The 17650-nt window shown below is 38.6% G+C and overlaps 1 protein-coding gene across 2 annotated transcripts; it reads left to right on the top strand.

Moving 5' to 3' along the window:
• The first annotated feature begins 937 nt into the window (after nucleotides 1-937).
• LOC149814483 (putative E3 ubiquitin-protein ligase ZFP1) lies at nucleotides 938-15914 on the top strand. 2 transcript variants are annotated; one of them, XM_089989817.1, is made up of 7 exons: nucleotides 960-1067; nucleotides 2037-2117; nucleotides 12428-13362; nucleotides 14049-14428; nucleotides 14541-14639; nucleotides 15323-15490; nucleotides 15595-15914. In XM_089989817.1, exons 3-7 carry the CDS (start codon nucleotides 12474-12476, stop codon nucleotides 15730-15732), a joined length of 1674 nt encoding a protein of 557 aa, XP_089845943.1. In that variant the 5' UTR covers nucleotides 960-1067; nucleotides 2037-2117; nucleotides 12428-12473; the 3' UTR covers nucleotides 15733-15914. The 2 variants fall into 2 exon arrangements, with proteins under 2 accessions (XP_089845944.1, XP_089845943.1); XM_089989818.1 differs by lacking the exon at nucleotides 2037-2117 and having other exon boundaries at nucleotides 938-1067.
• Nucleotides 15915-17650: the final 1736 nt, after the last annotated feature.

Here is a 17650-nt window from a genome sequence, read left to right as displayed (position 1 = left end):
TGGGTTTTTATAAGGTTCAAAAAATGAATGATCCAAAATCTTTGTAAAATTTCAAAGCTTCAAATATCATTTTTTATCAAAAAACACATCATTCAGGTGTGAATTCCTCATAAATCGACCATGCCTAACACATATATAGGGTCGAAACTGCAAAAAAAAAAAAAACCTAAAGAAAACCCTATTTAGTACATATCATTTATCATATTTCATTCAAAAGAGAAAGAATTGTCACACATACTTTTCGAACACTTTGTGCACCGCTGATATGAACCAAACTGCTGATAGCACACACGATACAAAAAGATTTGCACACAAAACACTTTTTAGTGGTGGTTCAAATTTTTCAAAAAAAAAAAAAACAGATGCACCGTACTCGGCCTCCGATGCTTGGCGCACGTATATATATATATATATATATATATATATATATAATGACAAAAAAAACTCTCACCGAAAACTGAGTCAGCTTGTGGACAAGACCACCCAGCGGAATTTGATCCTGACCCTTCAGTTTGACACAGGACCCCGCAGACCACATGAGTAACCACCGTGGCGGTAAACCTGACCCGTGTTAGGTCATGGTGAAGTCAGAGACCTGAACAAAGATTCACGTCGGCGCCAATAGCCAAACATCTTGGCCCTGATCCGGTTCCAAACCGACCCGTTGACAGGCTTTCCAACCGTGGGACTCGTGAGGAGAGTCCACTTGCAGCGCTTTCCCAATTCCGCACTCAAACCAAACCTAACCTCATTAGAAAGCAAGGGCGATTCCCGCAAGATTCTTTAGACCAAGGATAGAATAGTCATTCCCGCCACGTTTTAAAAATTTGTGGGTAGTTCTTCCCACACGACACGCGCTGCTTCGTCATCATCGTCATAAGAACTCCGATGAGAAACGCCTCTTCCTCTCTGTTTCCTAATCGGATTCCTTCGGCCGCCTTTCTTCCTTTCCCCCTCTCTTCTTAAGGTTTCCTTCTCCCCCCTGAAAATCTCATCTTCGTCGTCGGATTATCGATTCTCTGCCCGTAATTTAGAGTCCCCGATCGCAGGCGACAACGGGGAATCCGGTGAGTTTTTTCCTCCTCTTTGGTGTTATTTATGGCTTATACTGTTGCCCCTGTGATTTTTTTAGGATCCCGATTTTTTTTTGGCTTTTCTTGTTGAGGTTTTCACGTCTGGACGATCGTATGGTTTGATTCTTCGGTTTTCGTTTTCTTGTTTGAACCGGCAAAGTCTTTTGCCGATTTGTGAATTTTTTGGAGATATTTTGAGGGTTGTTTTTTCTTCAGGGGTTTGCTGATTTCGTGTCTCGTTTTTTCTTTTTCTTTTTTCTTTTTTCTTTTGGGGTGCTATACGGCGTGTGGTCTTTTTGATGTTTTCTCTGAATTGAATGATCGAATATCTTGAAGTTGATTGAACAACGTGCTATCAATTTCTCGTTTCCGGTTGTTGTGGTTGATTTTTTTTTTTTTTTTTTGGGGGGGGGGGGGAAGAAAGACTTGATTTCGGGAGATATAGAATGCATACATGCGGCTAATTCTGGTTTGATTATGGAACGCATCATTCCGTGCGCACTAGTTTGTGCTAATTGAGATTCCTGGGAGTTATTGGAATCGGGGGATTACGTTGGCATTCATCAGAAAACCTGTACCCCGACCCTCCACGTAATCGGTTATCGATAGCATATATTTTACTTCTTTTCTCTGGATTGTTATGCAAAGATAAATCCTTCCACAAACCGGTTGCTCTCATGGGTTCCTAAAATATGATCTTTCTTTTTTATTGTGATATCCTTCATATTTTTTCAAGTTTTTATGTGCCAAGAATTTTTTCTTAAAATTTTTCAAGATGTATTAAAAAACCTACAATTCCTAAGATTTTGCTATATAAAAATCTAATAGTGGTAAAAGAAGATACCCCATATGTGCGTGTGCGTGTGATACGTGCTTTTGTTGGTTTTATGCCTGTAAAAATCTTGTGTATGTGTGTGTGATATGTGCTTTTGTTGGTTTTATGCCTGTAAAAATCTTGTGCAGGTCTAAAACATCAATACTTGCATCTCAGTCGAATACATGTTATCAATTTGGACTCTTTTTCATACTCATAGAGCTGTTAAGGTGAGGCATTCATTTTTCACTCAACTTATTCAAGACGAAGCATTTCTTCAGATTTATTGTAACCCCTTGCCCTAGCAAGGGACAGTTTCTGAAGTGGATATGGGTCTTACTATCAATATATTTCATTTGAATGTCTGCCGTGCAGTTATGTTGTCTGATCTCATTTGGGTTTTCCATTTTGGAAGACTAAAATTGAAAAGGTGCCAACATTAACCAACCAGTGCCGGTGAAGCAGTAGCAAATATGAGCAAGGAAGTCAGCAGGAATTTCACACCTAAGAATTATACAAACAATGCAAAGCAATATTGTCATGTTATGCGACACACAAGGCCAACCACTCATGCAGAGAGGGTTATTGTGGTCCACTTATTGGCCGTTAGGCCAAAAAGTGACGAGTTTTACTGTGGTTTGATAGGTGCTTCTTTGATTAAGAGATACTAGGATATAGAGACACTTTTTTTTGATGAATTTGTAGGAGTTGGGTGTATCATTTTCCAGTTGGACACAATCTCATAATAATTGTGAGTTTCACATGTATAATGATTGAGTGCTGACTTTTGACATGGGCATACACGTATTAACTGGTCCATAAGAATGATGCTTCATAAATTCATGGTCAATTAATGTATCCTGTATAACATGTAAGCTTTGAGTTTGTGTGTATCATCATATAAAACTTAACGCTGTTCTATACATGGGGCATTGCTCGTGCTCCAACTGTATTTAGTGGGTTTAAAGGGCATAAGGTATTAATTTCCTTTTACTGGTCAAATATTTATAAAGAAAATTCTTAGCAACTGTACATGTTTCAGTTGCAAAATGGGGAATTCTGATTAAAAGTATTTAATAAAATCTTTTTGTATTGATTTTGAGCTATATCATACACATATCTAAGAAAGAATGGTCTAGTTGACTAGTGCTATATGACTGTGCACATTGTGTTATAGTCTTATAGAGCATGCCTTTGTGGTAGTTAACAGAATTATTTAAGATTTTCTATTTTTTACTTCTACAATAATCTGTTTTTATGTGAAATAAACTGAATAAATCTTTCTATATGAAATGATTTCCATAGATTGGTCATCAAGGCTTACGTTTTCTTGTTCATCTTTTCCTACTTTATGCAAGTCCTTAGTGAAATATTTAGTGTTTTCCAGTTGTTTCTTTTAATTTCTGTTTCGGTTTGATGTCTCTTTGCTTTCATTTTTTTTTTTGAGAAGTCTTTGCTTGTATATTATGTATAAATCTCTTTGCTCATAGATCTTTCAAACACAATGTATGATGGGACTGATGTTGTTTTCCTATTTCAAGTATATGAATGGGGATGTCAAACTATTGTTCAATGTCAATCAGGAAACCACATCTTTTTTTTTAGCACACACTGGATGCTCAGTTTGTTTACCTGTTAAAATTATTGGAACTTATTAGTTTTGTAATGATGTAGACCTGTGTGCTCCTTGATAGCATGCCATTTCGGTATTCCCTTTTGCCATGATTTTTTCTAGCATTTTTGTGGATCTTTTGGCTGGTTCATCTGAAATCCCTTCCCTGGAGTCTTCAAGAAGTTGCCAGCAAATGTGACAATGGTGCATGAAGGTGTCTGCACCAGAGCTTTTTGACCACTGCTAGATAACCTCTTACGACCTAACCAGTGTGGTAATCAATTTTAAAAACTGCTGCTACATGTTATGTATCTCGAAGTAGCACACTAATGTGATTTAGTAAATGTAGATCCCTTTTCAATGGGTATTAAAACATCAAGTGAAGCCACCGCGGTGGTTACCCATGTGATCAGTGGGGTCCTATGTCAAGCTGAAGGCCCAGGATTGAATCCCACTGGAGCATGGAGGCTGCCGTTGCTTTATCACGGTTGGGGCACGTAAGGCTGGGTGGTCGTGTCCTTAACCCTGAGTTTTACCTCGCAGGGGGGGCAGACCCATTAAGCGACCCGGTTCCCAGTGAGGGTTTTCCTTCGTCATAAAAAAAGAAAAATCAAGTGCAAAGTTTTTGGCTTCCTTTATAGTTTTTTTTCCTTTTGACTTGAGATTGTGTGCCATATGGTGACAAATATCTTGGAGTTGTTGCCATAATGGATGCATCATATACCCTACTCAAACCCTTTCCAATTTATCTTTTTCTCAAGATAAAATTAAAATCTGCAAAGCTACCTCTTCTTTTATTTATTTATTTATGTATTAAAACTGGTTGAATTCTAAATGGCTAGAGTTCAGTAACCTCCAATATGCTGATATAATGTATAGATGGATGACACATTTATACATTTTGTTTTGAATCATTTCCACATGCATGCCCATGAACAAATGTTCATGTTTAAAACTTTAAATGCAGGTTAATGGCTGATCTATGTAACATGGACTCTTCGATGGGTAATGTGCATACACTGATCCATTTCTGTCAACAAACAACAAAACAACAACTACGCCTTCATCCCAAAACAATTGGGGTCAGCGATATGAACCAAAAAAGAAATTCATTTTGGGTCTTCCACATGAATCCTTTTCCTCCAATCATTTCTATCCAACGCCATGTCCTCGGTGAGGTTCAAAGCATTCATATCCTTTCCTATCATCTCCATCCAAGTCTTCCTAGGCCTACCCCGACCTCTTTTAACTAATATATTTTCCCATTTCTCCAACCTTCTAACGGGAGCATCATTAGGCCTTCGCCGAATATGTCCAAACCACCGTAAACGATTCTCTCGCATCTTATTTTCAATGGGTGCAACACCTACCTTCTTACGTATCTCTTCGTTCCGAATCTTATCTTTTATTGTATTTCCACACATCCATCTAAGCATCCGCATCTCAGCTACACTCATTTTTTGAATATGATGTCTCTTGGCAGCCCAACATTCCGTACCATATAGTAAAGCGGGTCTAATAGTCGTCCTATAAAACTTTCCCTTCAACCGCAATGGCATTCTACGATCGCACAGCACTCCAGTAGCACTTTTCCATTTCATCCACCCAACCTTTATCCTATGATTTACATCTCCATCAATTTCTCCATACTTTTGAATGATGGATCCCAAATATTTGAAATAATCATTCACCGGTATATCTTGCTCACCAAGCTTCACTACACTCCCATCACTACTTCGTTGCTTACTAAACCGACATTCCATATATTCAGTCTTACTCTTACTCAACTTAAAACCTCTAGCTTCCAATGTCTGTCTCCATAATTCTAACTTAGCATTAACCCCAGCTCTAGACTCATCAATCAAAACAATATCATCAGCAAACAACATACACCACAGTACATTTTCTTGAATTGATCTCGTAAGCTCATCCATCACTATCGCAAATAGGAAAGGGCTTAAAGCAGATCCTTGATGTAACCCAACCGTTATCGGGAAATTGGTTGTCACCCCTCCACAAGTGCGGACATTGGTTACTACTCCTTCATACATATCTTTAATTATACTAATGTACTTGAGAGAAACACCTTTCTTCATCATTGTCCACCAGAGAACGTCCCTAGGTACTCTATCGTATGCCTTCTCTAAATCAATAAAAACCATATGCAAATCTTTGTTCCTCTCTCTATATCTTTCAATAAGTTGTCTAAGAAGATGTATAGCTTCCATAGTTGATCTTCCAGGCATAAAACCAAATTGATTCTCCGATATCATGACAACCTTCCTCAACCTAGACTCAATCACCCTCTCCCAAAGTTTCATAGTATGACTCATGAGTTTTATACCACGATAGTTTGTGCAATCTTGTATATCACCCTTATTCTTATATAAAGGCACCAAAGTACTCTTCCTCCACTCATTAGGCATCTTATTTGTTCGCCAAATCAAGTTAAAAAGATTTGTCAACCATTCTAAACCTTTCTCTCCCAAGCATTTCCAAGCCTCGATAGGTATACCATCTGGGCCAACTGCCCTTCTTGATTTCATTTTCTTCAAAGCCTCTGCAATTTCTTTCTTTTGAATCTTGCGCATGAAGTCACGATTTATCTCATGAAAAGGAATGGAGAAGTCTCCAAGATCTTGAGCATGACTATCATTAAATAACTTATCAAAATAATCTTTCCATCTCTCCTTAATCTCCTCATCTTTGACTAAAACCCTTTGCGTTTCATCTTTGATACATCTAACCATACCCAAATCCTTCGATTTCCTATCTCTCATCTTTGCAAGCCTATAAATATCCTTCTCGCCTTCTTTGGTATCCAACTTGTCATAAACCTCCTTATATACCTTAGCCCTCGCGTTTCGAACAACTTTTTTAGCTTCCTTCTTTGCTATCATATACTTCTCCAAATTCTCATTATCACGACTCTTACTTAGATTTCTATAACACTCTCTTTTAACCTTAATAGCTAATTTGACATCCTCGTTCCACCATGATGTATCCTTACCTAGTGGTGCACCGCCTTTAGACTCACCCAATACCTCCTTAGCTACTTTTCTCATACCACCCGCTATCTTATTCCACATTGATTCTGAATCCTCCTCGAGACACCAATCAACTTCCTTAACTACCTGCTCTACAAACATTCCTTGTTTAGCTCCTTTCAGTGCCCACCACTTAATTCTAGGATCTATCCTATGTCTATCCCTTTTGCGGCATTGTCTAATTCTAAGATCTAAAATTAAGACTATGTTGTGTAGCTACACTTTCTCCTGGTATAACCTTACAATCGATGCAACAACCCCTATCTCTCTTTCTAAGTAGGAAAAAATCTATCTGACTCGTATTAACCCCACTTTTAAATGTTACTAGGTGAGACTCCCTCTTCCTAAACCAAGTGTTTGCTAAGATCATATCATAGGACAAACAAAAATCTAAAATCCTTTCTCCACTTTCATTTCTTTCTCCTATACCATAGCCTCCATGGATATTCTCAAATCCATCCCTACTAATGCCTACATGTCCATTAAGGTCACCGCCGATGAAAAGCTTTTCTTCATAAGATGTCTCTTGTACTACTCCATCTAAATCTTCCCAAAATTGATGCTTAATGGAATCATCTAAACCTACTTGAGGTGCATAAACACTAATAATATTAATAATATCCGTACCTAATACTAATTTAATAAGTAAAATTCTATCACCCTTCCTACGGACCTCAACTACATTATCTATAAACTGACGACTCATAACAATCCCTACTCCATTCCTATTCCTATTTATTCTTGTATACCAAATCTTATATCCCCAAGGTTCTATCACTTTAGCTTTCTCACCTACCCATTTGGTCTCTTGAAGACATAAAATATCAATCTTTCTCCTACACATAACATCTACTAACTCTACCAACTTACCAGTTAAAGACCCTATGTTCCAAGTGGCTAACCTAATTTTATGGTCTTGGACTAACTTCTTTACCCCCACCCGTCCAACAAAGTGAGGGAACCCTTGCCTATTTGACACCACACCCGGGCGCCGGTGTGACGCGTCGCTTCTGGGCGACGACCTAGCAACCCTTGCACATTTATCACTGCCTCCGGGCCTAGAGAGTACAGCGCGTCGCTCAGTAGGGAACGCCCCAACGAAATTCTCATATTGGTTCATTTTCATAGGATATGACAAAGTTTTTATGCTGGCTGTCACAGGCCTACCGCAACCCTCCTCCTTTATCCGGGCTTGGGACCGGCAGTGTATAACTACACAGGCGGAGTTACTGATCCATTTCTGTCCCAAAACTATATTCGGTTATCCCTAACCAAGTCCAGTTTTGTCTATATTATATATTATATGTGACATAGCAGCTGATCAATTGGGTTTTGGGTTTGCAATATCTTTTTTTGATAGGAAACTTGGGATATCTCCCCCATGGAATCCAAACTGGAGACCCCTCATTCGGTTATGATAGTGTGACCTAACCATCCAGTTATCTCATTCGACCCCTCGGGTTTGCTTTCTCTAATAAGCTAGATCTTCCATAACTATAAGGTTGCCTATGTTTGTTAAAACATTTTGTGTTATACTTGTTGTGACAAATATCCATGAAAAATAATGGTCATTAATGACTTTGACCAAAAAATTGTGTTACTCCAACTGCTTTTTCTTTTCTTGCATTCTCATCCAAAAATGGAGGAAAGGAGACTGTTTCACATGTAACAAAAAAAAATGCTGCTTATAAAAATCTTCTTTCCTGTGTCTTGTTCTGAAAAGGAGTGAGACCTCTCTCTCTCTCTCTCTCTATATATATATATATATATATATATATATATATATATATATCCATGGGCAGTGGGCTTTGTGCTATGAGGGCTTTTGGGCAAGAAGATAGAAAAAGGGATAGTTCTTCTCTGTGTCCCAGTCACTATTTTGTAAATGATTCTCTATATCTTACTGTCTGTATTTGGGCCTGGCTGCCCCTTAAAAACTATATGTATGTAAATCTTCTATTCAAAGAAGTAAAAGTGAGCTATCAGTAGCATAATAAAGCAAATACAATGGAAAGCAGGGGCACATTTAGATAGAGTACAAAGGGAGTCTGCTCTAATCATTTTTACTTCATTACCAGCCCCCATCCCTCTTTCAAAGAAAAAAAAATCTTTCCTCCTCTGCCTCTTTTGAATTCATTGACTGAATTTTTCGACGTCCCACTAGTTAAGGTTAAGCGGAAGCTGCGGTAGCATGATCAAGGTTGGAAGAATAGGCCATAACTGGATTTCTTCTATTTGATCATGCTCTACCCATTTGCGCCAATTCATGCTCCCAGGTAGACAGGAGCTTGCTTCCATCAATACAGGAAAATAATCTTGGGAAATTGTACGTTTAGAACCCTAAACAACTGCTCTGATTTATGTCCATTTCCCAAAGAGAATAATCTCAATCACCTTAAGATTTGACTTGTCATCGGACAAGTTTTATGTGAATATTCTCATAATCTTATACATCTATACAAGTTAAAAGTTTATGGTATTTCAAATCCTATAGCTGTACCTAGGTTTGAAAATAAATATTAGACAATGACCTACATTAGTAAAATATATTTATATTTAGTAACAAAACATAAACCCATAGACATTTATACGGAATAACTTGATGGGTAATTTCCTTTACATGCACATGCACACACAAAAACTCTTCATGGGCAAACCCCGTTTTTGGCTTTGCAGTTCCATGCTTGTGTTCCTAATCCTGCAAATGCTGCTCTTCCAGCTCCTGGCTTGTTAGACACCTCAAACAAGCATCCACCACAAGTTTATGGTTGAGGCTTGATGTGAAGGATGAGATTTGGTGGTAAAGAGTAAATTATGGCTTTGGGGTTGCCCTGGAATGGAAGTAAATGGCTAATTCTGAGTTTTGAATGGTAAGACTCAAAATTTTAGACATTTTTCAGAGCGTCCATCAGTGAGATGTCATCAATGATACAAACTGCTTCTGATGTTAGCCAAGCAGTTGTCATCGATTACTTTTTTTTTCCGCAGATTATCCCCCTATATGGAAAATAATAAGGAATCTGAAATTGTTCACAATTATGCTTCATTGTTTTTGTTGCTGATAAAGAAAACTTACAGCAAGTGTCTATATGTAAGGCTGGTCTTGTAAGAGAGGGATCAACAAAGTTCTGGACATAATAGTGCTAAATGAGAAAATTTTCATCAGTTTTATGAATAAACTGCAAAGGAACACAATGAAAGGAAAGGATGCAGGTCATATGAAATGATCTGCCGAATTAAGTAACCAAGAGGGTGTTAGTATAATTGTCGAAACAAACCTTTTTCTTTTTTTGTTCCCAGGAACGAAAACTTTTTTTTCTGTGCTAATTGTGTTTAACCAAAGAAATCTAATTGTCACTGAAATTGAAACATCTTTGCATCATGTCTTCTAGCAGAAAAAAGTTTTGTCAAGAGGTCCACCAGTGCAAAGTCTATTTTGATCTTGTAGCTGCTGGTTGATGCCTGTCTAATGTTGGAAAAGTGGCTTTATCCAACAGAGTGTTACTTCATCACCTATACAAGCAGTTAAGGTTTAGTAGCATGATACATGCACTTCATATTTGTTGCTTTGTTTTAAACAAGACATGAGAATGACTTACGGATTTGATCAACAAATCTAGATCCTTTTAAAATTTTAAATCAATTGTCTATATGGAAAAAAATTTAATAGAAATATCTAAAAATGTTCAGTAATCTCATGAAGCCCATGCAGTCTGAGAAAGTCTACTTCCAAAATATAATCTAGAAAGAGTTAGTTGAGTAACATGGAATATTGGCATAAATAGTTGAAGTTGTCTTATGGATTGGTAGGTTGAGTTGACCAATGACAACAAATCATCAAAATATTTGGCTTTCTGAGAGGTTACTCTCAAATTCTGGATAAATTGCAATTTGGAAAGGGAAGTCAGAAGAAGTAAATTATCATTTTTAATCTCCAATTTTGCATGAACACCTCGTCTATAAATAGCAGAATGGTTCTCTAAAATTGGTGTGATGTCTAGTGTACAGTGAAGATGAGAATTTTACATCAGAAGAACCAGTCCTTGTATCAATGTATATGACACAAAATTTTAGGGCCTGTTTTGAATCAATTTTTTTAATCATTATAAACAAAAAATCAAAATAGTGTTAATAAATAAAAAACATAACAAACTAGTCCTCGTTTGGATGAGAAACTATTTATACTTATTTTTAATGTAAATCCATTTGTATGACAAGCCCTGGTCCCCTTATATCTCCATTGCTGACCTCCTTTTCACCATTGATTCCCTCACTGACATCATTGCATCCTATGGCTACGGCAGGCTTCTTAGTTGCATCATGGAGGTCTTCATTCAGATGCCTTGCCTTGGCTGCCCCTAGACCATCAGCATCCCCAACTGCTTCCTCTCTGTGTTGCAGAGTTCCCAACAAGGTGAAGTCCATGCCTTTAGGTTCATGGGGGAGATGGCTCGGTGAGGATTATAGCAGCCAATCTGCAACCACAGCCTTTTCATCAAGGGCATGCTCAGCGGCAGCTTTTTCAAGACAGCAAAAGGCCCCATCTGCAGATGATCAAGGATGTTGTCGACCCTCTGCTGCAGATCTTCAATACCCTGCTGATTGTCGTGTTTAGTATCAATTTGCTGGGATTGAAGATCAGCCAATAGGGTTGGCCTCATCTGCACAAATCAAGGTTGTTGTCACCCTCTGCTGCAGAGTTTCAATACCCTGCTGGTCCCTTTTTGCAAAGTCATTGAGGCCACGTTTAGTGTCAATTTTCTGGGATGAAAGATGAGCCAAGAGGGTCGAGCATGTAATTTAGGGTTTTGAACAAGGATTGGAAGACAAGCGAGCATTAATTTTTTCCCAGGCTTGTGTGCATTGGTGATGAAGGAGCTACACAAGGACATATTCAATGATGTAGCTAGAGCCGCTGGTTGTGGTGATGGTGGTAGCGCTACTGCAAAAGGTGTAGAAAGAGGAGTTTGAGTCTAGGCAGTTAGTGACTTAGTGGCTTGATAGGGTGAGGGATTACTTTCTGGGGAGAATCATAACCCCCCCCCCCCCCCCCATCCCTCCCACCCCACCCCACCCCCCAAAAAAAATAGAAATGACAATTAGAAATAGCCCCCACCTGTTTTTAAAAGGTGTGGCTGTTTTTTGTTTCTATTTATTCAAACTTCTCGAAGATAAGTAAAAACAAAGCATTCAAACAAGATGTCTTTGTTTAAAATAAACATGACAATAATAGGAGCTGTTATATTATTTCATCCAAAGGCTAGCTTATTATTATGGCAAATTACCAATAATCTGAAATTATCAATAGATTACATAAAGATCTTGTTATGTATGGGCATAGAGAAAAGATGCCATCTATCTTCAGTTTCACATCATAGTTTTAATAATCAACGTTGGGCTTATTTGTCTATGATTAATATACATGGTCAGGATGTAACATTTATCCTGAGGTGAAAATGCAATAAGATAAAGCAGGATTCAAATGTTATGCAGTCAATGCCATTGGGTACACCAGATGGATGTTGTAGATATCAAGTTTTTTCAAGATAAGGTGAAAAATTAAGTAGGTTCAGTTTTTCTAGTGTGATGCCCTTTGATCTATGGTGCTATTGTCAGAAAATGGTTATAAACCATTGTATTAAGCAACTTTTTTCTGGTGTTTTGTTTGTTTTTTCCTTCTTCTGCAGTAGTGCCTTTTAAGACTACTCCAGATGTTTAGATTGTTTTATATTGAACAGCTCTTCAGTTAGAGTTTGAATCCTGAATTCCAGCATAAGATTATTTTGATAGAATTCAGCTACACTGCCTTTTTTCTCTTTTTTTGTTTTTTGAACTAAGGTATTTCTGTTTTTTTATTGATGGTGTACCTTATCATCTGCAGTTGATAAATTTTGGGATTGTTGCTCTTTGGAAAACGGTATAATCCAATGCATACGGGGCAGAAAGACACGTGCATTCCCCAAGTGTTGGACACAGAAATCAGGCCAAGTCATAGATATGTGCACCCAGAACCATGCATCTTATTGGGGAATGTCTCCAATTCTTCGAACCAGCATAGCAACAATACAAGCTTATTTTCTTCTGAAAACCCCTGTGGTCTAGATTTGGGTTGCTTGCCTAGTCATCTGGGAAATGGCAGTTTCTATCCCAACCATTATAATCATCATCCACAGCCTATTCCTTTCTCTGATTTAGGTGCAACTCCTACCAGCTTTTTACAGAATGGAAGTAATAGACCTTACATGATCCATACAACTGCTAACTCCATGCACCCTAGTCCATTGAACCCCTCTGGTCATTTGGCATCTTCTAGCAGTAATAGAACATTTGGAGTTGGGGTACATCAATATGCCAGGTCAAATGATTTTATTGATACCAGTAGAGGATCATGCAAAAGGAAGAGTGGAGAAGCACCACTGGGAAACTACCCTGTTGCTATCTCAACAAGCACAAGTTCTTCAGGTGCTTGCATAAATTTTTTTCAGCAGCAATCAGAAGGTCCATCCAGATCTGTAAGGGGAGTTCGGGATCGTACATCTTTCAACCAATCAGATCAGAGAGAGAACAGTATCATCTCCATCTCAGGAGGTTCCCAGAGAAGTGTGAGGAGTAGGTCTGGCAGTGTGAACACAGGTGCAGACCAAGCCATAGCCTTTCGTAATCAGTTCCTTCGAGGGAATCATATGGATCGACCCCCTCCATTGGCTGGCAGTGATGGAATGGTGGCACCATTGGGCAGTGATGGTGGAGGCAGCTCAAATTGGAGCCACTTGCCTATTCTTCCTGGCTTGCACAGGAGGACATATGCTTCCACGGGTGAGTTTTGTATTGCACAAAATGGATCATGTCCTGGTGAAATTTCATGGGTTTGACTTTTGTTTACTGCAGGTCTTAGAATGCCTCTATTTTGGGGAAACACTACATTAAAATTGCCCTTATTTCACATGATGTTATAATTGTTAATTCAAATGATTTAAGTTTGCACTGTCCAATTCTAATTTAACAATTTGTTCTCTTAAAATTGTAGTTCCAATCAAATTTCCTAACAAGAATTTTCTCAAGAAAGAGACTTTGTGTGATTATTTTGAACTGTGTGCTTGATAGTTTGTGGTTCTGGGAAAGTTTTTCATGCAAATCCTATTGATTTTAAGCGTCAAATTAGCTCATTTGGCATACTTGCAAATCATAATTAGGTTGTGCTTGCATTAGCCAAAATATGTAAGTTCAGGCCTCAGAGCCATACAGGATACAACTTTTAACCCTGCACATTTTGGTTCCACTGAAAGTATGTTCACTTATAATTTTTCATACCATATTCTTATCTCCTCCCTTTTCCTGATGGATATTAATTTCACAAACGTTAGCTTGATACTACTATCTTCAACTTTTCTTTTCTCACCTACTGTATTGAAACAACAGGGTGTCTGTTGCTGCTGTCACCAAAATTAAGCTGTCGCAGGAAGATTATGGACATAAACCTTCCGTTTGTTTGTTTCTTACAGGGTCGAGTGTTAATGGAGGTCCTGCTGATGTTGGAAACATGATGAACCAAGGGTACCAGGGTCCGTTATTTGGTAGAATTCCTGCAGTTGTATGGCATGCATCACCCATGCATCATGTTCATTCTCAGCCCATGCAGCCAATGGTAGGGGATAATAGCTACAGGTTCTATACCCCCGTGGCAGCACCTATCAGCAGGGAAGCAACCAACCTTTCCTTCCATCAGAACATGCAGAATCCTCCACATGATAGCAGGTACGTTCAAGTTTTACAGCCAAATGGAGACAGAATTCCTAGACACCCAAGAAGGATCTCTTATGAGCAAGCACCAAGGTTCCCTCGTAATAACAATCATATGCACTTCACTATGCTGTCGTCTCAGGTGATTATTTTTTTGTCTATGGAAAGAAGTTGTTTCTCTTTTATGCCTTTGGCTGCAATGTTCTTAGTGCTGCTTAGTAGGGAGAATTTTTAATTGGTGGTGTTTTATGCAGAATCTAGCAATGCTAGATTTTTCAGGATTTTATGGTTCTGGAGACTTCATCGATCAGTACAGGGATATGAGGTTGGATATTGACAACATGTCATATGAGGTAATGAGTCTGTTTTTTTCTTTTTTCTTTTTTCTTTTTTCTTTTTTCTAACACCCATGCCAGGGGGCAGCCCCCCTTGGCATCTGAAAATACCCTCGGTTATCATAGCATGGATCTACCTAGTTCAACTATTTCATTCAACCGCACATTCTGAATATTTTTCAAAATGTAGTTACTGTTCCCCTTAGACATTGAAACAACAAATTTATTGTGGTTAATTTTAATAATTTTCTTGTAAAGTCTCGAGGGAGGTCTCTTGTCCATAAAATGCTAAGAGTAGATATGCATTGACATAAATAGATAATGTGCATAAGTACTGCATGTCTTATTCTGAAGCACACATTTTGCATCATGGAATTTTCAGTTACCCGTGTTGTGTGGTATGAGCGGCAGTAGGAAATTTGAGCAGTGCTCATGCCAATTCAGTCTGAAAATAATGGCAGAGTGTGCATCTTGTGCACAGATCAGAGACAGATTTTTTTTCTGTGGCACCAAAGCTGACTTGGTTCATTCCCTGCCTTTAGTTCTCAGAATGGAACCAAGTTTCTCAGCTCCATTTCTTGTCTCTGGTGGAAATGGATGTGCATTCCATAGCTCTTTTACTGGTTTCTCTGAGATTTTAGCATTCTTTTAACTTTTGCTGTTGCTGCACTTGCCTCATGGTTATGTTACTGGAACTACAGGAGTTACTATCGTTGGAAGAACGGATAGGGGATGTGAAGACTGGATTGTCTGAGGAATCCATCTCAAAATGTTTGAAAACCAAGAAGCATATTTCTTGCACATGTTCCTCTACTTGCAGTGAATGCAGAAACAAGACCTACGAGAGTGGAACCTGCATTATATGTCAGGTATTTACACATTTTACTTGTAAATTCTTTGCTTGCATGCTAGTGTAATCTTATTTTTTCCCTTTGGTTTTCTCATGAAGTCCTAAACTATGATGGTATTGCAGGAGGAATACAAGGAGGAGGAAGTTGGTTCCTTGCATTGTGGGCATGAGTACCATGCAGCCTGCATCAGGCAGTGGCTGCTATTCAAGAACTTGTGCCCAATCTGCAAAACACATGCACTAACAACAGATGAAAAATAAAGAGGACATAGATACTGGCCTCTCTTAACAAACAATTGCAGTTTCTGACCCATTTGTTTTTAGAAAGATTTTCATTTTGTATTTTGTATAAAGTAGAAAGTCATTTATTATTCCCTCAAAATTCAGAGGGAAAAGCATTGCCTCTCAAGCTTTGTATAAAGAAACTCTATTCAGTTTGTTCATTCTCTATGCCCCACAACATTTCGTGCTTAACCATTTTGCATTAAACACGGGAGAACCTTCCTCGGATGATTTCTAGTCTTCCTTTATTTGACACAATTTGCATGCTTCATAAAGCTTTGTAAGTGTGCAGATGTACATTTACGTCATATATAAATCAATCTCCACAAGGCTTGCCCTTGCTACCATCAATACCATCATACTCTTTTTTTGCCTCATTAATTTCGTGGATCTGACCATACAATGTGATTTCTACAGTGATTTTAATGGACTAAAAACATGATCCATTTTGCCAACCTTAGCAGAAAGTTTATACAGCCTCGCCTATATTTTCCAACTAGACAGCATGGTACAGTTGATGTAGAAAATATATACCCTTGGTATGGATGTGAGGTTTGTTGTGAACGCTGGAGTAATGGTACACAAGGTACCTAACATCATAGTAACAAATATTGACAATTTTTTCAAAAAAAAAAAGATCATGAAAATTTGCTAGAAATTGCCTAGGTGATAAAAAATGTAAAATATCGGTAAAATATTCACATAAATTATTTTTTGTTTTTACTTTTTTTTTCTTTGTAATTTTTTTTTTAAATCACTTTTTTTAACTGATGTTTTTGCAAAAACTGCGGGTTTTCATTTTCTCACTAGAAAAAGGATGGTGCTATTTTGCCGTTTTAAACTTTTGTGCGCTATTGGCCAACTGGGGCATTTCCATGTCATGGACGGGCTTGCTTTTCCGCGGAGCCCACAATGCCAAAACAAATATGGCATCGTAGAAACGCCTCGGTGGGTGTGCCATTTTACACATTGGACCCCTTTTCTTTTTTTTTTTGCGGAAACGGTTCCCATGGGGGGAGGGGGTCCGATTCAGTTTCCCCAGCAGAGGAATCCATGGAAGGGCTGCCATGGCACCCTATTCCGTGACAAGCAAATGCCCCTTAGGGTGCGTTTAAATCCCTCAGATAGGTCTGGGTCGGGATTAGAGATCCGAATATCTCTATCCCTCTCCCTTTATTTCAGGGACCTCAAATCCCTGAAATGAGGGTATTTGAGATCCGTTTGAATGCTTCGGATCTCTGGCATGGGGCCCATGCCACATCAGCCAGCCCCATGCCAGTTCAGATCCTCAGATCTCAGATCCGAGGCATTCAAACGCAACCTTAGGAAAACAATCACCGGAAGGGACAAGAAAGGGACTGGAAACATTGAACATGCAATGGTGAAGATTGCCAGTCAAATTTTTTCATGGATTTGAATCTGTACCTGAACTTGTTTAATCCTAGAGGAGAATGAACCAGGGCAGACCCACCTGGTCTGACCAGTTTGCCGGAATTAAATGGCATCAAAATAGAGCTGTGGACCTGACGGACTTAGGTTGACACTAGTTCATTAGGTCTACAGATCCTTCAGCACTTGACTAAATGCATCCAGGACCTGAGGTCTGTGTTTGGGTGGGCTCCATAAATCAAGTCTGACCTCATCAGTAAATCGATAATAGATTCTCTGGTTGGTTAACATAAGAATGATGCCCAATCAGTTGTCCCTCTGTGGTCCGTAAACGATCTGAGTGGACCGAACAGAGGGTGTTCAAACTCGACCTGTCCTTGTGGCAAGTTGACCGGAACTTGAGCTCATAGCGAGCCTGAAAATCGCGACGCTACTTACGAATTTTGTCACAAGTTTTGCATGAAGTAATGCGAAATTTCTTTTCAGATGCAAAAATCATAGCATAAAA

The sequence above is a fragment of the Nuphar pumila genome, chromosome 15 (assembly GCF_984573655.1).
Source record: "Nuphar pumila chromosome 15, dmNupPumi1.hap1.1, whole genome shotgun sequence".
Taxonomy (NCBI): domain Eukaryota; kingdom Viridiplantae; phylum Streptophyta; class Magnoliopsida; order Nymphaeales; family Nymphaeaceae; genus Nuphar; species Nuphar pumila.
The sequence above is the reverse complement of the archived record's forward strand: the minus strand, read 5'-3'. Positions and strand labels throughout refer to the sequence as shown.

Coding starts and splice junctions, on each gene's coding strand:
- LOC149814483 (XM_089989818.1), top strand. CDS start 12,474: ATGCATACGGGGCAGAAAGACACGTGCATTCCCCAAGTGTTGGACACA. Junction 13,363..14,048: donor GAGGACATATGCTTCCACGG/GTGAGTTTTGTA, acceptor TGTTTCTTACAG/GGTCGAGTGTTAATGGAGGT. Junction 15,491..15,594: donor GAACCTGCATTATATGTCAG/GTATTTACACAT, acceptor ATGGTATTGCAG/GAGGAATACAAGGAGGAGGA.